Source organism: Cephus cinctus, unplaced genomic scaffold (assembly GCF_000341935.2).
Source record: "Cephus cinctus unplaced genomic scaffold, Ccin1 Ccin1_scaffold0307, whole genome shotgun sequence".
NCBI classification, from domain to species: domain Eukaryota; kingdom Metazoa; phylum Arthropoda; class Insecta; order Hymenoptera; family Cephidae; genus Cephus; species Cephus cinctus.
The window spans coordinates 455179-479194 of record NW_014333010.1 but is presented as its reverse complement, the minus strand read 5'-3'; the positions used below and the strand labels follow the sequence as shown (position 1 = coordinate 479194).

General features: G+C 35.1%; 6 protein-coding genes and 1 non-coding gene across 11 annotated transcripts; 4 read left to right on the top strand and 3 right to left on the bottom strand.

Moving 5' to 3' along the window:
• Positions 1–106: 106 nt before the first annotated feature.
• On the bottom strand, positions 107–1111 carry LOC107266264. The gene is made up of 3 exons (XM_015736569.2): positions 943–1111; positions 388–548; positions 107–314 (listed from the first exon to the last, which is right to left on the bottom strand). The coding sequence occupies exons 1-3, from the start codon at positions 989–991 to the stop codon at positions 252–254; spliced, it is 273 nt and encodes a 90-aa protein (XP_015592055.1). The 5' UTR covers positions 992–1111; the 3' UTR covers positions 107–251.
• Positions 1112–1807: 696 nt separating this feature from the next.
• On the top strand, positions 1808–6872 carry LOC107266262 (zinc finger protein 853). Its single transcript, XM_015736567.2, has 3 exons — positions 1808–1971; positions 2326–2724; positions 2879–6872. The coding sequence occupies exons 1-3, from the start codon at positions 1831–1833 to the stop codon at positions 4550–4552; spliced, it is 2214 nt and encodes a 737-aa protein (XP_015592053.1). The 5' UTR covers positions 1808–1830; the 3' UTR covers positions 4553–6872.
• On the bottom strand, positions 6659–12207 carry LOC107266263. Its single transcript, XM_015736568.2, has 10 exons — positions 11935–12207; positions 10262–10345; positions 10032–10173; positions 9406–9548; positions 9182–9305; positions 8936–9082; positions 8626–8858; positions 8345–8539; positions 8107–8228; positions 6659–8001 (listed from the first exon to the last, which is right to left on the bottom strand). Exons 2-10 carry the CDS (start codon positions 10323–10325, stop codon positions 7834–7836), a joined length of 1338 nt encoding a protein of 445 aa, XP_015592054.1. The 5' UTR covers positions 10326–10345; positions 11935–12207; the 3' UTR covers positions 6659–7833.
• A 3036-nt stretch (positions 12208–15243) lies between these two features.
• Trnaa-cgc lies at positions 15244–15315 on the top strand. The gene has a single exon. It is a non-coding gene; the product is annotated as a tRNA-Ala (tRNA).
• An 88-nt stretch (positions 15316–15403) lies between these two features.
• LOC107266329 (60S ribosomal protein L32) lies at positions 15404–16715 on the bottom strand. Its single transcript, XM_015736695.2, has 4 exons — positions 16584–16715; positions 16229–16344; positions 15751–15903; positions 15404–15610 (listed from the first exon to the last, which is right to left on the bottom strand). Exons 2-4 carry the CDS (start codon positions 16319–16321, stop codon positions 15452–15454), a joined length of 405 nt encoding a protein of 134 aa, XP_015592181.1. The 5' UTR covers positions 16322–16344; positions 16584–16715; the 3' UTR covers positions 15404–15451.
• Positions 16716–16829: 114 nt separating this feature from the next.
• Positions 16830–18968, top strand: LOC107266327 (tRNA pseudouridine(38/39) synthase). 3 transcript variants are annotated; one of them, XM_015736694.2, is made up of 6 exons: positions 16830–17052; positions 17356–17489; positions 17547–18112; positions 18193–18484; positions 18562–18701; positions 18777–18920. In XM_015736694.2, the coding sequence occupies exons 1-6, from the start codon at positions 16975–16977 to the stop codon at positions 18791–18793; spliced, it is 1227 nt and encodes a 408-aa protein (XP_015592180.1). In that variant the 5' UTR covers positions 16830–16974; the 3' UTR covers positions 18794–18920. The 3 variants fall into 3 exon arrangements, with proteins under 3 accessions (XP_015592180.1, XP_024939341.1, XP_015592179.1); XM_025083573.1 differs by lacking the exon at positions 17356–17489 and adding an exon at positions 17191–17329 and having other exon boundaries at positions 16836–17052; positions 18773–18913; XM_015736693.2 differs by having other exon boundaries at positions 16975–17052; positions 18773–18968.
• Positions 18969–19021: 53 nt separating this feature from the next.
• On the top strand, positions 19022–23925 carry LOC107266325. Of its 3 annotated transcripts, none has more exons than XM_025083567.1 (14): positions 19022–19139; positions 19605–19866; positions 19940–20339; positions 20406–20650; positions 20740–20867; positions 20954–21051; positions 21121–21261; positions 21337–21482; positions 21589–21996; positions 22090–22178; positions 22282–22418; positions 22490–22537; positions 22599–23168; positions 23254–23925. In XM_025083567.1, exons 2-14 carry the CDS (start codon positions 19636–19638, stop codon positions 23463–23465), a joined length of 2853 nt encoding a protein of 950 aa, XP_024939335.1. In that variant the 5' UTR covers positions 19022–19139; positions 19605–19635; the 3' UTR covers positions 23466–23925. The 3 variants fall into 3 exon arrangements, with proteins under 3 accessions (XP_024939335.1, XP_015592175.1, XP_024939334.1); XM_015736689.2 differs by having other exon boundaries at positions 19605–19857; positions 23254–23500; XM_025083566.1 differs by lacking the exon at positions 19022–19139 and adding an exon at positions 19146–19307 and having other exon boundaries at positions 23254–23500.
• The last annotated feature ends 91 nt before the right edge of the window (positions 23926–24016 follow it).

The window sequence follows — 24016 nt, the reverse complement described above, 5'->3', positions numbered from 1 at the left end:
TAGCTATTTAGTTAAAAAAAAAGCAGGAAGCTCTTTATATATTTTTACATCCTATTCCTCTCTCATTTGCAAATACTTCTGTAAATGCATTCATTTAAAGGGTGTGTATACAATATTAACAGCGTTTATTCAGCCGGAAATGAAACGACTAATTCAATATCCCTAAACCTTTATCCAGGGATCCAAACAGCTGTCATACAATAGCACGAATAGTTACTTAATAGCCTACATAATTTTACACAGCACCACCTTTACTTTTCTTCCTTAGGAGTCGGAGGATAGTAATTCAAGTATAAGAAGCCATTGAGTTGAGCCTGCAACAAACATTATTGAGTAATATTAATAATGAACAGAAAAAAAATGTGTAAAAGATAAATGAATACATACAAAAGTGAATGTAGCAGTAAACAGAGCAATCCCAGCAATTAACTGCATATTAAATTTTTTTTGTTGCTCTTCATGATATTTCTGCCATGATCCCTGTGGTTTGGGTAAATCATCCATGGTTGTGTTTTTTAGAGTGGATGGAGGATGATAAGAGCGTGCTCCTTAACATATATAATATTATAAATTAATATATAACATTAACAGTCATAAATTCTATCATCAGTATAATTATTTATCATTTCTATTCTGGTATCGGTACAACAAGAAACTACATGACAATTTACGCCAGATAACCAAGGAACAAATGAGAAAATTCCCATTATTTTCATTCTGAATGTCAGAACTGTCAAATTTATAAAAGAAAAGAAGTTAAAATAATAAAAAAACACTGCTAAGCGTTAATTAAACAATTATTACGTAATGTCGTCTGTATAAAAAGTTTGACTATTGCTAAGGTGATGTATTCTTCACAATACGTAACTGCTCATAGAAAACTTACGCAACGCTTCATTTTAAGTGAAACGTAACGCAAATTATCGTAATTGATTTGTCTACCTTTCGTTGCAGCCTGACGCACAAGTGGCCGCACTATTTGGTTCAACATTTTGTTCGTAATATTCGTTAACACCCCAAAGAAAATTCGTCTGTAAAGACAGCAATGGCGAACTACGATGACGACAACCGACGACGATCCCGATGATCTACGAAGTGGCCGAAGCCAGCCGAAGCAGACAAAACCTTCCGGTAAAAGACAATGGCGACACAGTTAGCAGCCCTGACAGAATAAATATCGATACATCTCGAAGTATATAAGAAGTTCAAAATATTCATTTTTTACTACGAATTATCTATATTATACAATATTGACATGATCCTAGATCCACCTTTTAAGCAAGAATTGAACATATTTGTTATTGAATCTCTAAATTTGACCAATTGCAATCTTTTTAAAAATTCGCACCCAAAATCGTTATAAACATACTTCGTAGCCTTCGTGAACTACTGTAGATTAACAAGTGGATAGTTTTAAATTAGTATTCATTCGTCTTATTAATTGATTGCTTAGAAAATGAAAGCAAGTGATAAAGTCAAAGATTCAAAGATCATTCAACCTTATCAGAGATCATCAATTTTGATCGCAGTTTCGACTTTTGGTACTTTGACGACTCGGAACCACATGCTGCAACATCTGTGTTTCATAAATTCAGCGCCACAATGCTATCGAGTGTTGAAGCAAAGTTGCAAATGGCCGCAGTTGATACTCACGGGGACCGGAGATACCCGATGACAACAAATGTCACGTTTCCTTGGATGAATAAAAGTCGCGAGTAATGTTTGGTCTATTATACAGGGCGTGAACGCGCGGTTTTCGTGCCGCGTGTGAAATTTGTCGCAATTTCTTATCCGGAACGTAGTGGCCTCGGCTACATAGGGGATAAAACAATGTCAGGATACCGCAGGGTCAACTACTACGAGTTATGCAGATTGTGCACGAGCAGCGAAGGAGATAAAATTAATATTTTTCGTGATGAGGGTCGCAGGCGACAATTGCAAACGAAAATACAGACTTATTTGCCTATACAGGTTGAGTTTATTTCTATTACTGTTTCATCTTTGTTGCGTTGCTCATTCGAAATGTATTATTATTGTTAGTTTGACACTTAGTATAATGCTCTATTCAATTATGAATTTTTATTGGCTTCAGTACTTTTTATTGTCGTGTGTCATTGAGAATTTTATACTGATGTGACTAAAGAATTTTAATGTACATTATGTTTGTCAGAAGGTTAGTTGGGGATTGGGAAATAGAATGTATTTATTTCATATTTCATAGAAATGTTTATAAGGGTTTTTTGGCTAGTATATTAAGATTGTTGAAATGATTCATTTATAGTGATCAAAATATGTATCATTTGATGTGCTATTAATATGTTTTAGGTTCTCGAAGGAGATTCATTGCCAAAGATAGTCTGTCACGAATGTGTAAAGAAGCTGGAGAGTTACATTGAATTTAGAGAAACTGTTGTCAGTGCTGAAGGAATGTTGGAATCATACTTTACGTCCTTGCGATTCTCAGAGGACTTCCTTAAAGAAGGCAAGGTCTATGTGAAAAGTAACGTGAAAGAAAGACCATCTAGTCCTCAGGAAGATCCATTGAAACTAGAGAAAATTCCATCTCCATCACAAGTTTCAGCTAATCAGATAGCTACGACGGAGGAACAGTCCCAACAGCAACAACACCCACAATCCCTTGTTGTCAGCAATGTCAATGGGTCAAATATTCAAATAATCAGTGGAGTGCAGGCAAGGGTGCAGCAATACAAATGTGCTATGCAGGTTGGTTTCCAAGGAAAATACGAGTAGTTGAGAAAATTCGCACCAAATCACTAGGAACCGCTCCTGTTAGCATATCATCCACTTCGTAACACAACTGAAGGATATCGAGATGGTCCTTGGTATAAAAAGGCCGATACTTTACTTCTCTTTACAGATGCAACCAGGTGGCGTCGCGGCGGCAGTTCTGGAAGCAACGGCAGAGACACACTACAGCTACCAACAACAGACCTCGCAACCAGTAACGCAACAGCAACAGCCGCAAACCAATCAAACGCAAAGTCAATTGCCTCAACAGCAGAATCAACCACAGACTGCGCAGATGCAGCAAGTTCAAAATCAAATACAGAGCCAAAGTCAAATAACCCAACAAATCCAGCCACAGCGTCAATTGAATCAGCAACAGACTCAACCGACTCAAATAAATCAACAACAAAATCCTTCGCAGCAGATAGGACAGCAACAACCACAAGCACAGATCACACAGCAGATACAACAACTGCAACGACAGCATCGCGAGTTCGAGAAACAACAACGGCAACTGCAACAAATTGAGAAGCAACAGGTGCAGATTTCGCAACAGGACGCGCAGCAGCATCAGCAGCAACAACAGGCGCAGATAGTCCAACATCAGAACAACAACGTAATACTAAAAAGTGAGCCGACCGTGGAACAAAGCCAGCAAGTGATAAGGAAGGTTCAAGCTGAGTCTCAGGAAAACGATGCTGGTAACCCAAATGTGCAAACCTATACGACTGTCCAAGCATCCCCAGAGGTTCTGCTAAGTCTAGGCTTCAAGGAAGCTGCTTTGGCTGCCCAAGCCGCCTCGGGAAGAGACGATAAGGAATTCAAAGACTATGTAAAGAACAACTCTGACGACGGCGTCTCCCGCAGTTCCATTGGTCAGATATCCGAATTCCTCAGGATACGGACAGTCCCGGAATCCACGTCTCTTATTACCGTAAATCCCCAGGCAATATCACAGTCGTCCCGCAATATCATATGTTGTGAATGCGGTGAAAACTTCTCCTCGAACAGTCAGCTAAACGGTCACACATGTACAGCACAGCCACTACTGAGCGAAGTATCAGACGTAGGCATTAAGGACGAGAGCGCGCAAACGAACGGCAGTTCCTTCAGCTGCGACGTTTGCGGCAAACCATTCAAGAGGAAAGAGCATCTATTTCAACACCGGAAACTCCACACTGGGGAACGTCCTTATGTATGTACAACCTGCGCCAAAGCGTTCAGCCGCAAGGAACACCTGGTGCGACATTCGGTCTCTCACACCGGGCAGAAGATGCACGAGTGCGAGATGTGCGGGAAAAGTTTTTCACGTAAGGATAATCTTCACAAGCATCGCAAAACCCATGGGGTGTCGGGGCCTTACATATGCGAGACGTGTGGCAAATCCTTTGTTGTAAAACATTATTACTTGATGCATCTTACCACGCATGCACCAAGCATCGTCGGCGGTATTGGATGTCAGGATCCTCTACCTTATAAGTGTGACATCTGTATGAAGGCCTTCTCCGTAAAGCAGTATCTAACTACTCATAAACTAAGACACAGGTCTAAGAACAATAGTAATCATGGAAACAATACGTCAAACGTGCAACAGCAGCAGCAGCTGCAACCGTCGACGACGCCTAACGGAGTCAATGTTACTTCCAGCAATGTTACCAATTCTGCAGCAAATATAAATCCCAGCAATGGACAGAGTGGTACATCGGTCGTGGAAATACAAAGTGTCATTGAAAGAAATGATCAGACGAATAATGGGGCATTCACAAGTAACCAGTATCACGGGAATGTGCAGCAGTTTCAATGAGATAAGGGGAAGCGTGTCTATTACGTTCTCTTGCCAAATGGCAACAATCACAAGATAGTTGTCGTATAGACAAGAGATGTATTAGAGCGCGTCCTAATAATCGTGATGACATTTGTCGTTAACTTTTCCTCTGTCGTCGCAGATCGATTGGTGTCAATTATTTCTTTATCGCCTGACCCGATCAATCTTGGTTCTCAATCCATTTCCGACGACAGTGGCGACAACGTCACCAACTTTTATGAAATATTCCATATATTTTATTTCCAATTAATTCGTCACCTTTTGTATACTCGTTTCATTTGCTTAATTTTCAAAGATTTGGTACAGCACCGAACCAAAATGGCGGATCACTTTGAGCTAATTGAAACGGTTAGATGTGCCATTCAGGTTATTCGTTCTCCAGTGGCTTAAGAGACTGACGTACTACACAGAGCGATGTATATATATTTTATCAGAAAAAGTATTATCCGCTGTAAGTTAAGTTTTGCGAGGATATCCTAGTGGACGTTTTATCTGATAATTCGTACCTTCTGCCCGGGAGATACGGAGGAAGAAGAAAACAAAGGAAGCTGATAAAAGGATAAATTATGAATTAACTAGTGGACGATATTAGGCGTAGAAGTTACATGCGTATCATGTGTGAATGATCGTGCTTGAGGGATAGAGTGTGTCCAAAATTAACGTAGAACTTTATCTAATAGTTGAGCATCTTGATTTACGTCTTAGTTAAACCAATCATTTATATACTCAACTATACGATAACAGCTTCTGCCATCTAAAATGTCGAATACCGAATACACCATGTATGTCGCCGGCCGTGACAACCTATTTTTTCAAAAAATTTCCCGCGGTGGCAAAATTTTCATATTTTGTATATTTGGTATTCGGTGTTCCATCTCGAAGTCGACATAAGTTATAAATCGGAGGTCATGGACGTTTTAATAATTGACTCCTACTCTCTTTCTGAATGACGGATGTTGTCATATTATGGAGGATGTCACCTCCATATTGCAGAAACTTTTATAATTCGAGAGTCACGGAATTAATGGCCGGTCCTGTCTCTAGATATTCTGTCAAATTTGTTGTCAAACAAAAAAAAAAGAAGAAACAAGGCGGAACAACAAAGCTGTGCAATAACACGGTAGCCTCTCGCGCATCTAGAAAGTCAATTAGGAGCGTCCCAACGCCTAGCGTCTTTGTACGATCAACCATCATCGTCCTCGTGGATGCTGACGAGTGAGGGAAATTGAAATTTTTTAAAAATGAAATGGCTGTGTGCCAATCCGTGACTCGTCGAGGAGCACCGTACTATATAGAAGAACCTTATACGTTTCTTAGGTATCAGACAGAATTTTAAGACCAAAGAATATTATATTGTGTATAAAAAAAAAGAAAGATGGAGGATGAAGTAAGAGAACTATGGAAGAATCGTATGTCTAACTATCTAATAGACAAAAATCTAGATACCATATGTAACTGTAATGATAATTCTCTGAGACTCGATTATATTAGATGCTTAGACCGTGCCATCGACCAAACGGGACTTTACAATAATCCTTATCTTCATAGAGAATCATTGTAGATTGTTATAGTGGGTCCCATTATTATTATTAAGTTTCAAACATATTCTCACAGAGATCGTACTATGTGATTATCGCGTTTATTTACACATTATTGTTTAACGAACAATTAACAGTAGATTCGACCAAGGGATTCGTGTAGTGTTTCTTTGCTGTCTCTTTCTTTAACTTTAATTTTTTTTCACATTTTGATATATTTACAAGCGATAAACAATATTTAGACGAGTCATAGATTTTAATGGAGATAGTTTATTTAAATATTTGGAATTAGAGCTTTAAAATGCTATTGTACACTCCTATGGATTAAAAGCCACTTTTTTTGTACTGCAAACAATTTTCTTTTCTGACGAATAGACGGAAATAAAAAAAAAATATTATAACACGATGATTTTTAAAACTCACACGAATCCATTGCAAAAGCGTAGAAATTAATATATGGCCTACATTGAAAATAATAAGAGAATAAAACAAGGAATAAAATAGCATTCGATTCAACGTCTTACGTTTAAACGAGAAAACAATTGTTTTATTCTCTGTTAGAAATTTTTAATACTTGCACAGCAGAATCATATACATTAATACAGAGAAATGGCTACCTCCAAAGGTGGTTATTTTGTTTTTATATTGTATCAGGAAAATAAGATATAAAATGGTCATACGTTAAATATAAAGAATCCTGTGTCTCCTGTATAGTATGCTGTAAATCTCTAATGACTACAATAATAGTGATGATTTTTAAATCATTCTTTATTAATCTCCTACCCATGTGTCACCGTTAAAGTTAATGGATCTAAAATATCTCTATGAGAATTTCCTGAATTTCTCAAGAGCGTCAGCTTTTAGAAGTCTTTTTCGCTACTTGTCCAAGAATGAATTTTATTAATATCTGTGTCACATATATTTTCAATACCGAGATGATTCGGTATTTTATGAGGATTAAAAGTTGTAAAACCTTGCATCAAGGTTGATTGACTGATTGATTGATTCTTTGAAATATTCCTTTTGAATATTTAGTTAGAAACGCGGTTATAGTCCAGCACGTGCGCGTAACAGTGAAATACATCAATAATGCTTTAAAATTACATCAAAAGTAGAATTACTATAATGAGAATTATTCTGTATAATCCGAGATTGAGGATCTAACACTGGAAAAGACTTTCTGAGTTTACGACCGACTAGACACTTCTTTTACCTACTATATTTTCTTTATCATTCAATCATCTTCATTTTCATATACACGACACTTCGTCCATTGTCACCAAAGCAACTTTCAACGAGTATAGTAAAGGATGTATATATATAAAAATGTCTATGTAACAGATTCAACGATAATAATACCAACAGCCGTTACCGCCTTAGCACTAATAATTACTCTTTCTTTCTTCTCTCAATCAAGTATTTATACAATGCGATGCAATTACAATGCTGGAAAACGATACTGCTTCTCACAGTAATAAAGCAGATTCGGCCGTTTTAAATTAATACCAATTATTGGATTTAAAAATGCGTTCACTTTCGGTGAACGTGGTAACATCAAATCGTAGCACCTTTAACGCCAATTTTACTTCTAGCATGCAACACAAGATGGAGCCAATAGATAAGTCTGCATTTTTCATCAATCAAAATTCTTTTATCCCCATCATATCTGAAAACCACTATTTTCCCTCGTCTGAGGAAAAGGTATCGCGCAAATGAAACTTTTCACAGTAAATAAAAAGTACTGATAGCAATCCCGAGGATGTAGACGCTGCTTCTCAAAACTACTTGGCCGTTCTTTGAGAGGCCTTGCTGATTCGGCTCATCGATGTGATTTCCGCCGAAACTTCCGGCTGGAAGTCCTGAAAACCAGGACTCATCGGTTACCGGTATCTAAAAAAAAATCAAAATAAAATACAAATGCTCGACAAAGAACAGTTCTTTTAATATAAATTCTTTATTATAAAATGTGTAATTTAATAGGTTGGAATATTTTACCTGATCAGAACCTTGCCAAGTACTTGTAGCCCAGGCTGGTACTTCTGATGTTGGTTCATTAGCTGGTGAAGTCCAAGACATACCTCTGCCATATGTAGCTGGTCTTTGTGTAACAACAACAGCTGCAGACATATTAAAGCCAAAGGCAAAAATTTAATTTGGCACTTTTATAATTCAGTGAATCTAACAGCACATTCATAGTACTTTTATCTATAGGGGCTGTTCAGAAGACTATTACCTGGTTGTTCGTCATGATGCACAAAATTTGTTGCTGTCGATTCTACCTGTGCTATCATTTCCCCTTCCATATCTCCACCAACTTTAGTTGGTGTCATCGAACCTTCCATTTTATTAGCTGTAGTCCTCATAGGAACATTACTGATTGACAATCCTGTTGCTGGTGACCAGACTTCTTCCCTGTCAGGTTCCTTTGCTACAAAACATTTAAGAAATCATAAGACCTTACTTTAATATATCTATTTACATTATGAAATTTGATTAATTATCCTAAATGATTACTTGGAGATAGATTTAAAGATCGACCAGTACTTCTGAAACCATTTGGTAATGCAGAATTACTATCTGAATCATAATTATCACTAGGTTGACCAGAATAGGAAGTGTCTGTAGGCATTGTACGATGATAAGGTCTGCTCCTGGTCCCTAAAATATTCTCCAATCCTTCTCCAAGAGGACTCACAGATAAAACAGAATTTTCTGTACTGTAATTAGGACAATCTCCACTGTTTGGTCTGAAACCAGCAAAAAAATACTTCAGTAAAACACCAATCAAGGTCATTAGACAATTTATGACATAAATAACACTTACATATAATTTTGACACTGATCCTGCAAAAAACTCAAAGCTTTATCCAGGACTTGTCTAGAAAATCTAGCCGCAGTTCCGCCTGATTGACTGCCATCGCATCGTTTCCTCGCTTCAGAAATTACGCAAGTACGGAAGTGATAGTGTGAACTGCAATTAAATAAAATGGAACCATGAATCTTATTCTTGTTTATCAATAATTCGTGCTTCACCGTAAGGTTCCAGGTCCTCTGAAATTCTTTTACTTACCAACAAAGACTCGTTTTAGCAACTTCACCACGAGAAACTTCGTCAACCAAAGCAGCATATTGATTCCCGCAATGCTCGGATTCGGTAACGGTCGCTTTTATGCAGCTGGCGTATTTCAAATACTCTAAACAAGACAAACGAAACTGTTTAATTACAATTATATAAAGTTCAACGTACAAATTAATTCATAATTAATTCTTCCTACATAAACTCTATTAACTTACCAGTCTGGTACGTAGACACCGAGCACATTTGATGCACAGATGCTATTGGCTGTTGAACAGCAGAATTAAATTGTTCCCGCCTTTGTTCAGTAAAACATTTTTGTATGTATCTTGTGATGCAATCGACAAAGCTGGTCCATGTCCTATAAAAATAGTAAAAATTTAAACAATACACTATTATAAATTTATGTAAATCATATATATAGCTAGTATTATTATGAAATCATTGTTTTGTAAAAATAAAGTTGTCAGCATTGTCATCTCACGATAGTTTCACGGTTTCGTAACTGTATAGTGGTGACAAAATTAAAATGTTGAACGCACGCGTGTTTCATGCTATTGAATTTGTAATATTATATGGTTTTTGATGCGACGCATACCTATTGTGAACACCCATAAACGTGTTGTGCGCGACTGATGATAGGCGGATAACCTTGCGAATACAAAAGCTATGAAAATTCCATAGAACAATGATTGTCATGCTATCTAACCAAATTCCCTTGCAAGCGGTAAGTAAAACATTGTTCAGAGAAAAAGTTTGAAGGCTACTAAATGAATTCGGTCAATTGAAATTAGTAGACTAATTAAATATATATATTTAAAGTACATATAATTTATTTCGCTACCTGCAAACCATATCTATATCCTGAATATTATCAGGAAAAATAAGATGCGGATCCTTGAGAAGAGGATCAGCAAGAGATACGCATCTTTGATGTTCCTCGTTCGAACAACTCTGACCATTAACAATGTAGAATACACTGCAGGCTGTGCATACAATAATATTATAAAATAAAAATTCATGTCAATGTTCATTGTCAGCATACAAATAAACATTGAACTTGTCAAATCTTACCCAATAAAGCGATACCGGTAGTCCTGAATCGCGACGTCATCTTGTGAGAGCAGGACTTCACCATGAATCCAATGTACTTAATTACTGTGTAAATTAAAAGTATTATAAAACAAATGGTATCAATTTAAATTTCTTACAAGCATTAATTCACATTTTCAATCTATTCAATAAATAGTATCTACTTTTTATTAGAATTAATAATGAATTTTCGTAATTATGAAATATAACCGTCCTGTGTCTCTATCATTGACTCTCTTGTTGTCACTCTAATGAAATCTACGTAAATTCATCCAGATCAACTGGTAACCAAAGCGTAAATGCGGAAATGGTGTATCCTGAGTAGCCAGGGTCGGCGAACACCTGCCATCGTGTTCGTCCATTTGCCGGACGTTACAAACACTTGTGTTAAAGTACAATACACGAACCACACCCGATGGCAAAACATGGCACAGGCATGTGACCGCTGAACCGAAGTGCATGGCGTGAAAATACGACGTGTCGTACGTGTTTAAGGTAATCCCCTTTCTTTCCAACAATTATTCAACCCCCACACTGACGCAGTACACTCGGAGCAAGAACAATTTCTTTCGGCTAATGTAAAAGTTTCTTGCATAAGTTTGTACTTAGGTAAGTCCTTACTTCCTTCGGGAAAGTCGAATTTCCGTTAAGACTAGAATATTTTGAAATCAATTGGAGATCGTGTCAACGTCAAGCATTACATTCTTTTTTTTATTTGTAATTCTAGAGATGAGGAACAGTGCCATTTTCATTTCTTAGGGCGAAATAATATTTCGGTTTTAAAAAATTTGATTTTACTTTTCCAGAGCTTTTTCTCTTCTGCCGTCAGATGGCGCCAGCTGATTTCACCCCATTCGTGACATTAACTAGCCCCACGTAATGACTTTGCCGTAATACGTTATATTTGAGTTCAAGCACCGTACTGATAAGGGTAAATGTAATTACGCTTACGCTATTTCGGAATTGAACGGCAAGATCAATTTACTAAGAATCTGATTAATCGTACAATAGTTCGATATTGACTTAAATGATATATTCTTGTATTTATCAAATTACAATACATACTATGGTATCATTTTTGTTATCAGATAAAAGTGCATTTCTGAAGAATTATACAATAGTTAGCATGTTGCTTTCATTTGCCATTAAAAAAATGAATTCAAAATTGATTAATCATCCTCGAATTCTATATTCTTACTTTATTCATGAATATGGGGTATTACCGGCTAGTCATTGTAATTTGATTATTCAGCTTCTACAGTGTAATCAATATTTTCAACTAGTAAGGGAGGTGGGGATTCATTATTTTAATATAGTACAGTTTTTTCTACCAACTGCACCAATCCTTCCTTCTATCAATTCAGATTTCAATAATCATTCGGAGAACGTATCATTAACAAGTTTTCAGTATCCACTAATCAATTACTATTATAAAATGTCTATTAGTGCCTGTCCTCCAAATAAACACATTAATTATTAAGCTGAAACTGTGTTCGAACAATAATCGATAACGAATTAATGCTTTAAGGCACCAAGTATCATTCTGATACACTCAAGATACGCCATAACAAGTTATCTCAATTTTGTATTGTATAAAAAAATATGATTTATGAATAAAAATTTTTCATATCTTAAATATTGAAATGTTAGCTTACCGAGAGCAAGAGATTTCGATGCATGGCGCAGTTCATCTCTTGCTGTTCTATCGTTAATAAGCTTCGATAAAGTCACTTTAAATAAAAATAGCACACAAATTTTCTCTTAGAAATAGGCTCTATGGTTTTATTTGTGGCTGCCTTTGCTTTTTATTATTTTATTATCGTGAATTTCACGGGCGTGGAAGTCGCACTATGTTCACCCTTCGGTATCCTACGGAACACTGACAGTTTCCCTAGCGAACGGATCTACACACTGTGGCCGCAGAAGGCAGTGGCAAAACTATTGCTCCCCACTCACAGTTTATACTACCCTACCCGATTCGAAGCTGAGAATGAATCATTTTTTTATTTCATATACTTACCGATACTTGAAACAATAAATAATGAATTCTGTAATTACATATAAAATTTATTACTGTAACAAACAAATTTTTTTTTAAGTATCTTTTTAATCTCACAAGGTAAGATTATATAATTACGTCTGCGATATTGAGTCTTCATAATTTTGTAAATATTTATTCGTTATTAATCCGAATATAATTCGAAAAATTATTTCACAATTCAATTATCCCACTGCGTAATTCGAATACTCGAGGGAGCTAAGCAAAATATATGTTTTTCATCGAAAAGTATAAATTGTTATTCGAAATGAAACTTGAATTTACGGTCGAGAGCATACGATTCGAGTCACTGACTTCGTTATACGTTGTATCACCTATGGAGAATATAGCTGCGTATACAGGACGGCGTAAAATTCCAGAATTGCAGTCATCGTGACTATTTTTTTCCTTCTTTTCCGTTGACGTATCTGTTTTTTGTCTATATTAAATAATGTCCTGCCTCACAATATAATATTCAGTGATGAGTTATTCAATGCCTGTAATAAGAAATTCGTAATCAGGTAGAACTTTGCTATTTTATAAATTCTTACAAAGGGAATTGAATTCATTACAAGTAATGGCGTCGGTAGCTCAAGGAGGGATGGCCTCTAAACGTCCGCCACCCTGTAGAGCAATGTAATTTATGCATTTTCGCGCTATCGTGATGCTGACGCACTTCCATAAATAGGTTGCACAGGATATTCTGATTTTTAAAATACATGCGACTAGTTCACCAGTGCAGTTTGCCATATTGTGATCTTATGTGTATACATTCTATAAACGCATACACTTTTAGGAGCTATAAAAAAAGTCATTTAATTTACAAAATTCTTTGCATTACCTTACATTGCATCCGTTTGGAGTATCGATATTCTAACATTGCAGTGATACACGTAGGTGGATATGTGGACTGTGCTAATAAATAATGGACATAAATGTAAATGAATTTAGTCAGGGACGTATAGTTTAAAGGTCGTAATGTTTTTAGCTAAGTGAATTATATTCATATGAAAAATGTCAGTATTTCATATACATATAGATGAAGACATTATTACGTATCTTGTAACTTCGTAAGAGGGTCATAATACGTATTAATAATGTTATGCTGTTGTCCTACGTTAATTTACAGCATAGTACAGCATAATGGAGTATTTGCGGGGATCAAAATGATCGTAATTATAAAATTCAAAGTATATCGACGAAAAGCGCCATTTTCGACCGACGTCGATTATATCGAAACTAGAGAGTCGCGTTTAGGAATAACGAAGGACGCTGGTAGATGGCGTGTCGGAAAATGCTAATTCTTTCGGGGAAATAATCTCGATAACGTTCCCATCCTGTATAAAGGACTTCCAGAATTGACAAGCAATTTATTGTCGGTCACTCCATAGAAATATCGTCAAATTTTTTATCATAAATTTTAGCACACTTTGTGCGATGTAAAAGGTCATTGACCTATACATATTTTACATGAAGACTATGTAATACATGTTACAGGATAATAATGACACGTCAGTCAAATGTCAAAAAAGTATTTGTTCAGTTAAATTGGATTACTTGTGAAAGGTAAACGTCATTTCTGCAAATAAAGGTTATGTGTTTACTACGCACATACTATATGGACTTCCACAGAATTGTCTTACCTTAATTTTCGTTTAATCAATTCTGTATATCAAAAATGAACTAGTGACTTGCCGTGACTGGACAAAGGAGTCGCTCACTATATATGAGAAGAGTTGAATTCGAGCGATGTGATTCTAGCAAGATCTAGAGATAAATTGGCTGTTGCTGGTGGCCTGCTCGAACTTGCCATTTGGCTTCTTACATTAGAACTCCAGTCAAGACGGTCAAGCAGGGTCGATAATCTCTCGCTTGGGTCAGCCAACTGTTCGTCACGCAATCCTCTGCTTATTTCAAGCTACGCAGAAAAAGCTCCTTGGAAATTTTTCACTTGTCAATTCGGTCGGCCATGTTGGCTTGCGGTAGGTATTGTTGGAACTTACTAGGAAGATAAAGTAAATTAAATTTATTTATGCTGAAATTTTTTTAGAAAATTCTTTCCATTGTATATTACGAAATTTAATTAGAAATTTGATAGAAGATGTATGGACTAAAAAGTAGACTTTATTTCATTTTTTTCATCTTTGATCTATACGATGACGGATATACTAATATGGCCGATTCATTCAAAGATGGTGGTGGATACTACGGAGACATATCAGTTTGATTATCCTGTTTCTCTGTAATTAACGACTTGCTTATATAATTAACAAACGACGAGTTGCACCGACCTCGACAGCACTGCTGACACTCCGGCTGCCAGCTGGGGAATAATAGTCAGGACGGCATAACGAATCGGCGACATTTTGTCGTCCTTTCGGTATAAATCCTGACCTAGATCTATAGCAAGTATGAAGGCCAAAAAGCTAACTTCAGCATTTATTTAGTTTATCGATAAAAAAGACAAATTTCTCTTGATCAATCAGATACAGGGATATGAAATTATGGCATGGTAGGTCGAGGTTATTTGAATTGTAGAACTCGGACATATCTACACTATGGAATCAGGTATAAAATGGCTGTTTCAGTCACTGGATAAGGAATCGAAACTCTTTGAAATTTAATGGAGGGCAAATCGATGCTACATTAAAGATAGTTGGCGAGACGCCTCGACCTAGTGCACTGGCAAAATGTTTTAATATGTCAAGTGTCACATACACGTGACAATAAAAGTTTCCATACGTTACTGCTATTACGGTAATGGTAGACAGTATGATATAATGACGGTATAAAATGGCAGTGCATATTTTCTAAAATAAATTTACACTATTAAATACTGGTATTCAATTGTAAAATAAATTAAATAACGTATTTTCAATAGCATGGATCTATTTATCTACATGAATTTTGTACTTCATTACAAGTTGGGGGTGTAACTCAGTGGTAGAGTGTCTGCTTCGCATGCTGAAAGTCCTGGGTTCAAATCCCAGCTCCTCCAAAACAAATTTTTTTTTTAACTAAATGCTTCTGGTAAGATAACGTGATGGTATGTAAATGAAATAACAGGATAGAAATTAAAAATGTAGTTGTTTTTATTTTTTTTTATTAGGCATAGCGATAAAAAGTTATACAATTTATTCGTTCTCCTCGGAACGCAAACGTGCGTTCGCGTTGGTTACACGAATTGACAACTGTTGGGCTCGTTCGACAATAGCCTTGCGCTTCTTACTGCTGACTGCGTGAGCGATTTCCGCACAGAATTTACGATTTTGCATCATGAGGACCTCCAACTCCTGTAAAGAAAATTGAACGTTAATTACATATTTATGAAATGCCTATTGTGAATAAAGATTTCTCAGTTCATGCACAGTACACTGTGCAAATTATTTTTTTGTGCAATGTGAGATTAAGTAACATTGCAGAATTATTTTACCTTAACATTGTGTACAAGAACTTTACGGAATCCTGTGGGGAGCATGTGACGTGTCTTCTTGTTGCTTCCATAACCAATGTTGGGCATCAGATACTGGCCCTTGAAACGCCTACGAACTCTGTTGTCAATACCCTTGGGCTTACGCCAGTTACGCTGCACAGAAATAAATTATAGGTGGTAAACATATAGCGACAATTTATTCGCAGTGTCCAACAGATAAAGCATAAACATCTCAGAAAATAAATTTGTACTGAAAGGATTGATTTTTATTGAAACAGGTAACACGAACCTTGTTTTGAGTTACAATAATATATCTCATTTAATATATAATTATAGATATGCTATCAAAATTATTTAATATAGTGAACAATTGTACTGTTTGTATCAATCCTTAAATTTATGATACCAATATTTAAGAATTCTCAATTCATCTCAGTAGAAAACATTGAACATTCCAAAACTGAGGTTAAGTAAATACCTTGAGCTTGTCATAGCGATCACTTTGATGCCTAATAAACTTCTTCGTCCTCTTCTTGACGATAGTGGGCCTGTAGACCGGGCGGATGGACATGTTGCTTGTTTATTTTGAAGCAACTGAAATAAAGAAAAGCACAAACTAGATCAAAACTTTGCACATAACCACATTTTACTCACTGCAGCCGTCAACAAAACCATACGTATGTTACAGAGTGGTAATTTCGTAAAATATCATAGAATCACGTTAAATATCGTATTAGTAGCACAGATAAATTAATATTCTATTAATTGCATGTTATTGCAATCACATTTTAATAAAGATTCCTTTTAAAACGACAGATTTCGTGAATACATACCGTATCGTATGAAATGCACGTTAAAAAGACTATTTTCAAAGAGCCTAGAGCATGACAGACCTCTCACTCACAATTGAAATTAGTCAAAGATAAGTTGTATTTTTCGTAAGAGCATAAGAAATATTATTTTACATTACCAATATAATTTACATATTTTTAGTTATTAATAATATACTAAATTCTGTTATATTGTCATTGAAATAATAGATTAAGTTCTTACATTGACTCTCTGAGAAGTGGAATATCTTTGGTTTTGATAGAATGGCGGAATTTACCTTTAAAGTGAGGTTACGTTATGCGTGATAGATATCGGTCACACATATTTAAGCTTACTCAACATAAGAATCAATGAGTTGTTCATTATTTCTTTTGCCGTTTCACAAAAAGAATAATGACCAGTGTTGTATTAAATAGAGATAAATCTAAAAAGCTGTCTACAAAAGAGGAGCTGTCTCTGTTAGACAAAGAGGTAATGTTGATTCATGCAAAATTTCACATATGCACCCTACGTTTTGTTAAAGTCGGTCAGAAATAAATTATAAAAGTTGTTTGTCATTTAATAAATCATAAAATATCTTCTCCATTGTCATACGATTTTTTTATTTAGGATCAAAAAAAGCATAACGAAATAGCTGTTGTTTCACCTGTACGCGTTTTCGTAGCAAAAAGCACACACGCGTCTCTTAATATACAAAACGCTCACTAGATGTCTAGATGCACCAAGTGATTCAAACTTTGATTTATAGGTATAATATCAATTTCTACATTTCAGAATTTGATTGACAGAATTCTGCAGCTTGAAGCTCATAACTTCCAATTAAAAAAAATAATCAGCAAAACTAACGAGGATGGTCGGAAAAAATCATCGAGCGAGCATAAAAGCAGAAAAAATTTTGATTTTTCAAAGTAAGCCAATAATGTTATAACTGGAGTAAAATTATAATAAAAATATTTTTATTACAGAAGTCAAAAAAGACATATTTTACTAAAGTTCTATTACCTTGGCTGGGACTATCATGGTTTCGCTGTACAAGAAGATACTACCAATACGGTAGAGCATTATTTATTTGAAGCATTGATAAAAAGTTGTTGCATTCAGAACCGCGAGACATCAAATTATCATCGATGTGGTCGCACGGATAAGGGTGTCAGTGCATTCTCCCAAGTTATATCGTTAGACATTCGCAGTAGACTCTCACTTGAAAATCAGATTGACTTGCAAGCTGAATTACCTTACTGCAAGATATTAAACAGGCTTTTGCCCAAGAATATACGTTGTATAGCTTGGTCACCAGCATCAGATCAGTTTTCAGCAAGATTTGACTGCAAACACAGAATGTACAAATACTTTTTCCCACGAGGGAATCTTAATATTAATACTATGAACAATGCTGTCAAATACATCATGGGTCATCACGATTTTCGAAATATTTGCAAAATGGATGTGGCAAATGGTGTTGTTAATTTTAACAGATCAATTCTTCATGCAGAAGTTAGTGTATACAGAAGGGATCCTGATCAAAATGAGGGTAAAAAACTAACATTACAGAAGTTCAATGTTAAAAACTGTTTTATAATAGTCTTCAAATTATGTTTGTTCTTGTTAAAGGATATGATATGTGTCAACTTATTATTACGAGTCAAGCATTTTTGTGGCATCAGATTCGATGCATTATGGGTGTGTTGTTACTTGTTGGCCAAGGAAATGAGAAGCCTGAAGTAATGCTGGAATTATTGGATGTTGAAAAATACCCATGTAAACCGCAATACAATTTAGCTCATGAAATTCCATTGAATCTATTTCACTGTGAGTACGAGGAGAGTGAATGGTTTATCGATAATAAAGAATTAATGGAAGTTATAAAGACGCTGCAACAAGACTGGGCACTTAATACTATTAAGTAAATAACTGATTGCCATATTTCATTTTATAAATATTCTCAATTAATTATCTATCGATTATAAATATTTTATACAGATCGACAATGATTCGAAATATGCTTATGGAGCTGGAATCTAAACTAGAGAATGATGTCGATACGAAATTCCAAAATTATTGTTTACTGCAAGGTGTACAATCAAAAGTATACCAACCACTAATGAAACGAATGACATGTGGTAAGTTCCGCTAGTGATAGTTTTGTTCTGTATTTGTATGAAAACAGTAATTTATTTAAAACTTCTTTCAGAAAGTCTGGAAAATAGAATAGAACATTACATTAAGAAACGTCGACTGAATTTAAAGCAAGAAGAGACTACGAAAGAAACTAAATTATAAAATATTAATAAATATAAGAAATGCTTATATTTATTAAGTACATTTTTGTATTCATTAATTATATATAGATATTGTTTTGTATAATAAAGACAAATTACTACAGTGCACTGCCACTCTCTTAAATGTTACTTCTTATTGACACTAGGTGACGCCACTTACTTCTGACAGGGCATGACATTTTTTTCCCGGCAAGAATACTTTACTGATTGTTGGTAGCATTCTTTAAATGCTGATCAACAAAAAAAAAAAGGAACAACTTTAAAAGTGACATGAGACAGGTTCTGGCGTTATTTAACCTTATTTCATCTTAATATCTCACGACAAAGAACGATTTTCCTTCGTACTCAGTATAAATTAGGCTGTGTTAATGTGTCACTATTTTTATAAAATTTGTATACTGTTCTCCGTAAAGAAATTTTAATCGGTTATTTTGTATACGTGATGGGGTAAAATTGTTAATATTTACAAGTATATCAGTAATAGTTAACTAAAAAAAATCCTTGGGAATATTTAGTAATTAAGAATTTTCATTACTAATGCTTCAGCAATCAATTGTCTTACAACTATAAAGTATTTGCACATTTAATTGTTACATTCAAGTGTTCTGTTTTTTTTTAACAACACAGTCCTTTGAATGATGAATAATTGTTTGTGGGGCTTTATTTAACTGTAATCTTTTAGATTAAAATTATTCGTATACTTATAATGTGAGTCTACACTATATTATCAAATATAATTTACAGAATCAGGTGTATTGAGGGTTGATATAACAACATGTCCAAGCGATATGGCAAGCTATTTGAAAGTAGTTTTGCTTCCTCAGCAAAGAAAGCAAAACTAGAAATCACTGTAACACAACTTCAGGCACAAACAAAGACAAAAAAGTATCAACCAAGTACTAGTAAAGCTGTACAAAATGATGATCTTTGGGGAGATGATTTTGAGGAAGGAGATATTGAAGAAATGGATTTCATTGCAACTCAAGCATGTTCTCAGGTTTATGCAGCAAGTTTATATTGTAAAACTTGTACAATGATCTACTTTTAAGACATGTTAATCATCTATATTTATTTTCTAGTTACAAATTAACGATGAGCAACCAAGAAGCTTTAAGGAGCCTGAGCACTTTAATAAGTCCCCTCTGAACAATCACCTAAATTCACTGCCCTCAATCAGTTATGAAACTGCAGATAAACGAATTCCAAAACATGATGTCTTTCAGACAAAGTCTAATCAAAATTCCAATATACGGCAAAATGGTGGCTCACCCATTCCAAGTTCTTATAGGAATGGTCATATGAGGTCAAGTGATCGAGATATGGTGGTTCCTTCCCAAAAAATTTCTTCTTCTGAATTTAGAAAAGAATTTAATGTGCATGAGCACACTATGGTTTTTGATGACTTTCGAAAAAATTTATTAGATACGGACAATCACAATTCAACTTTTCAGTCACAGAATACCTGCGTGCTTGTCTCTGGTAAGAGCATTCATAAGTTATTCATATACTATTGTTAGTTTTATCTAATGTTATGCAATTTTGCAGATGATCTTAATTTGAAAGAAGTGGAAAGGTTGAAGGAAGAGAATAAGAAATTATTAGATAATTTCATAACAAAGGAAGGTGAAACGGTCTTTCTACGTCATCAACTTCAGCAGACCCAAACAAGAGCACAGAATGAAAAAGTTGAGAAATCCAAGTTCATCGAAGAACAAGCTAGTAAATTTAGAGCAGAGATTAATGCACTGCTCAAGGAAAAGGAAAACTTACAGACAAAATTACAATTCCAGGTATAACTTTTGTTACCATAAACTTTCTGTGCAGTCTTAAAAGTATTATTACAAATGATGTTACTAATATAAATTTGACTATTCCAAAGAGTTTGGAATTGGGGAATCTCCTGGAGAGATGTAAATTACTGGAAAGTGGTTCGGTCAAGTTGACTGAACCACATTCAGTCAATGCCGAACGCTCCGGAAGAAATAGATTTAATACAACTATAAATAGGTACTCTATAACTTTTCATTGATAAACCGCCATTCCTGGCAATTTAAATAATATTAAATGTAATTTTTTTTAAATAACAATTTCAGGACATCATCGGCTATAAAGACTGCAAAAATCTCAGAAGTATCTGTACAAGTTAATGTGCCTGATAAGAAGAATTATAGATTAAAAACTACAGCATCCTGTGAGCATTAAAAGATTCCATATATATAATTTTGTTATACGATTAAACTATTTCCATTTCTGTCTGTAGATTTCCCTCTGAGCAAAATACCACAAAGCTTATTCGAATCATCCCAACCAGAAAAGTCAGTTGTGGAGATTCGAATAGTCGAGAAAATTGGAAAGAGAAATTCACCTATTCTACAGGATGAAGAGACTTTTAGGATATTTGGTAAATATTAACAATAATCTACCAACCGTCACCCCAACAGGAATATATGCAATGAACAAAAAATAATCTTTACAGAAAATCCCGATCTGGTAAAACCAACAATAACAATGGTTGATGGTAAACGCCTAACTGTTGAATACTTTGTATCTGATATAGCTGCAATCATGAAAAGAACATTTGAGGAAATAAATACTCAAGCCACGATACCAATAGTGAACAAAGTAAATGAAAAAGAATCTTTAACGTATCATCTATTAATATCGTACTATAATTTTTTCATCCAATACCAATCTATACGATAATAAAAATAATATTTTCGTTTTACAGCTCATCTCAGTTACCAGGGAATTGCAACTGAACTTAACTTTAGTATTGCAGACAATATCTCGTGAGATGAAGAATGACGATATCCGAGATATGAATGATTTGTACATGTCACAATTGTACGAGGGAGTAATTGATTACAGAAAAACAATTTGCGACGCCGATGTCTGGCACGAGAAGGAAAGAGGCGTCGAGGCAAGACGCGCACTAGGTGCGATGTCTTATGTTGCTTCAGCATCATTTTATCTAGCGGAATACATTGCCGGAAAAGTATCCATGCGTTTGATAAATGATACCTCAAATGCAAGTTACAATGAACAAATGCGTAGCTATAATGCTTGGGAAAAGAAAGGTTGTGATTTTGAATTCCTGGAGATGATCCGAGAGTGCATCAGTGTAATGGGTCTTGTGGTATGGAACTCCTGAATCCAGGGATACTTTCTGTTATCTGATATACTTTATATTTCTTTATAATGAAACAATTGCTCTTTTTTTATGCTTTAGAGAAGATCGCATCAGTTCAGTGGTCTTCTGTGTGCTGCAGCAAAAGTCTTAAACACTGTTCACAAAAGGATAGGATTTTGTTCCAAAGGGTATTGAGTATAATGCGTAATTAATATTTTTTTCAGTACTTTCGTAGTGTATGGAATTTGTCGAATAATGTGTAGTGTATGGAAATTTTTATTATGTCTTCAGGATGAATTACGTGGCTGAGATATTGAAAGAAATAGTATTTTCGCGACCATTGCCGTGTTGTTACATACCAATGACAAAATTACTTATTACATTTGGAAGATCAAAGGAATTTATAAAGAAACTATGTAAAAGCTCTGGTACATAGTTGTTGCTTTCTCTTATGATTATACAAATTATCCTTATGACAATAATATATTTTATGTTGCAGCAAACACAGCACTAACCGTTTGGAAAGATGTTCCTCATTTTACTTCTGGTATGTAATCCAATAAATAATTATAGTTTTGATTTACTGAATAAATTTTCTAATCATCCAGATGCCTGCACTCTGGAGATTTACGTGGCCCAATTGGAACACTGTCGACTGGATCCTGTTGCCACCATAAGCATTGCTTACAAATTGGTTCCATTTTCACATTACGCATTATCCAGCCAGATAATTTCATGGACAGTCGAAGCACCACATTCCTGTAATTGTTGCATGAAACTTTTACGCTTGACGGTGACACTATTGTGTGAATCTTCAAGAATTACAGTACCGGAAACGATTGATGAGACCAATAGCAAATCAGATTCCGATGACGGACAATATAATGAGAATTTAGTACACAATAAAGAAGGGCAAGGCCAGAGAGAGGACGAGGATAACATGACGGAACATAATAGAAGAATGAAAAAGTGGGACTGGACCAAATTGGATGATAGTTTTAGAAGAAGAATTCGAATGAAACAAATGGACTCTTTAAGAAAAGGAATTCAATTTCTGTGTTACTTGGCTACGTGTGACCCTGACTTCATCATTAGGCAGTCCGATGTTGAGAATTCATTTCACTTGTTTATGCATCGAGTCACTTCATTCGAGGGTTTGATACTTCATGAAAGTGAAAGTAAGTGAATTGGTGTAAAACTGTGAGAAAAATTCATATGGATAAACGATTTCATTGAATTTGACATTGTTCAATCATTTTTCAGAAGACGCCCTGAATGTGATACGATCGAATTTTGTTTTCGACCGAGCCACATTGTTGCAGGGACAAACTCAAAGATCTAGAAGACCTTTTGATATTAATACAGAATTCGAAAAGACCACAGTACTTTCATCCAACAGTACAAATCGTTGGTCTCAAAGCAAAGTATCATCACAAACGTCAACTACACTGTACAAAACAATTTTTGGTATTTGAAATTCTTATCGAGATGTAAAAATGGTTGTTCCAGGTTATAGGGTGCAAGTTTAATGTTAATCACAGTTTAATTCTTTAAACAAACTGCACTTGAATCATTAAATTGGAAAATTCATTCCAATCCCCATTTAGATAATTGATTTTTAATATATCACCGATACATAGATTACCAGTGTAACTGATCTTTTTCAAAAGTGAATACTGCCATATCAGTCCACGATTATTATTAAGCTTTAATGAACTTCTATTTCATAGTCACTTATGCCTCTCTTGTTTGTTGTTAATACTGTGTTATAATATTATTTAACAATTGTCTGTACACTGTTGAATGGTAAACGAAAATACAAAAATGTGAATGTTCCAAGGTTTTTAACAAAGTACACGTTCTAAGGTATACAATTACGATTCTGAACACATATTATGTACAAAAAAATTGTGAAATATAGACAAGATTAGAATAGCTGTGATTTTTAATATCCTAAATCCTTAGATGTCTATACACCCAAGAGAGCAGTTGAGTTATTAAAAACAATAAATAATAATTGTCTGAC

Bases quoted from the DNA above. Each gene is read 5' to 3' on its own strand.
- LOC107266264 (XM_015736569.2), bottom strand. From the start codon at position 991: ATGTTGAACCAAATAGTGCGGCCACTTGTGCGTCAGGCTGCAACGAAA. The intron at 549-942 runs GTAGACAAATCA...ATATATGTTAAG, and splicing joins GCGTCAGGCTGCAACGAAAG to GAGCACGCTCTTATCATCCT. The intron at 315-387 runs GTATGTATTCAT...TGTTTGTTGCAG, and splicing joins TTACTGCTACATTCACTTTT to GCTCAACTCAATGGCTTCTT.
- LOC107266262 (XM_015736567.2), top strand. From the start codon at position 1,831: ATGTCAGGATACCGCAGGGTCAACTACTACGAGTTATGCAGATTGTGC. The intron at 1,972-2,325 runs GTTGAGTTTATT...AATATGTTTTAG, and splicing joins AGACTTATTTGCCTATACAG to GTTCTCGAAGGAGATTCATT. The intron at 2,725-2,878 runs GTTGGTTTCCAA...TTCTCTTTACAG, and splicing joins AATACAAATGTGCTATGCAG to ATGCAACCAGGTGGCGTCGC.
- LOC107266263 (XM_015736568.2), bottom strand. From the start codon at position 10,325: ATGGTGAAGTCCTGCTCTCACAAGATGACGTCGCGATTCAGGACTACC. The intron at 10,174-10,261 runs GTAAGATTTGAC...TTGTATGCACAG, and splicing joins TACCGGTATCGCTTTATTGG to CCTGCAGTGTATTCTACATT. The intron at 8,540-8,625 runs GTAATCATTTAG...AATGTTTTGTAG, and splicing joins ATCTTTAAATCTATCTCCAA to CAAAGGAACCTGACAGGGAA.
- LOC107266329 (XM_015736695.2), bottom strand. From the start codon at position 16,321: ATGTCCATCCGCCCGGTCTACAGGCCCACTATCGTCAAGAAGAGGACG. The intron at 15,904-16,228 runs GTATTTACTTAA...ATTTCTGTGCAG, and splicing joins ATCGCTATGACAAGCTCAAG to CGTAACTGGCGTAAGCCCAA. The intron at 15,611-15,750 runs GTAAAATAATTC...TTTTCTTTACAG, and splicing joins TTCTTGTACACAATGTTAAG to GAGTTGGAGGTCCTCATGAT.
- LOC107266327 (XM_015736693.2), top strand. From the start codon at position 16,975: ATGACCAGTGTTGTATTAAATAGAGATAAATCTAAAAAGCTGTCTACA. The intron at 17,490-17,546 runs GTAAGCCAATAA...TTTTTATTACAG, and splicing joins AAAAATTTTGATTTTTCAAA to AAGTCAAAAAAGACATATTT. The intron at 18,113-18,192 runs GTAAAAAACTAA...TTCTTGTTAAAG, and splicing joins GGATCCTGATCAAAATGAGG to GATATGATATGTGTCAACTT.
- LOC107266325 (XM_025083567.1), top strand. From the start codon at position 19,636: ATGTCCAAGCGATATGGCAAGCTATTTGAAAGTAGTTTTGCTTCCTCA. The intron at 21,997-22,089 runs GTATGGAACTCC...TTTATGCTTTAG, and splicing joins TCAGTGTAATGGGTCTTGTG to AGAAGATCGCATCAGTTCAG. The intron at 22,538-22,598 runs GTATGTAATCCA...CTAATCATCCAG, and splicing joins TGTTCCTCATTTTACTTCTG to ATGCCTGCACTCTGGAGATT.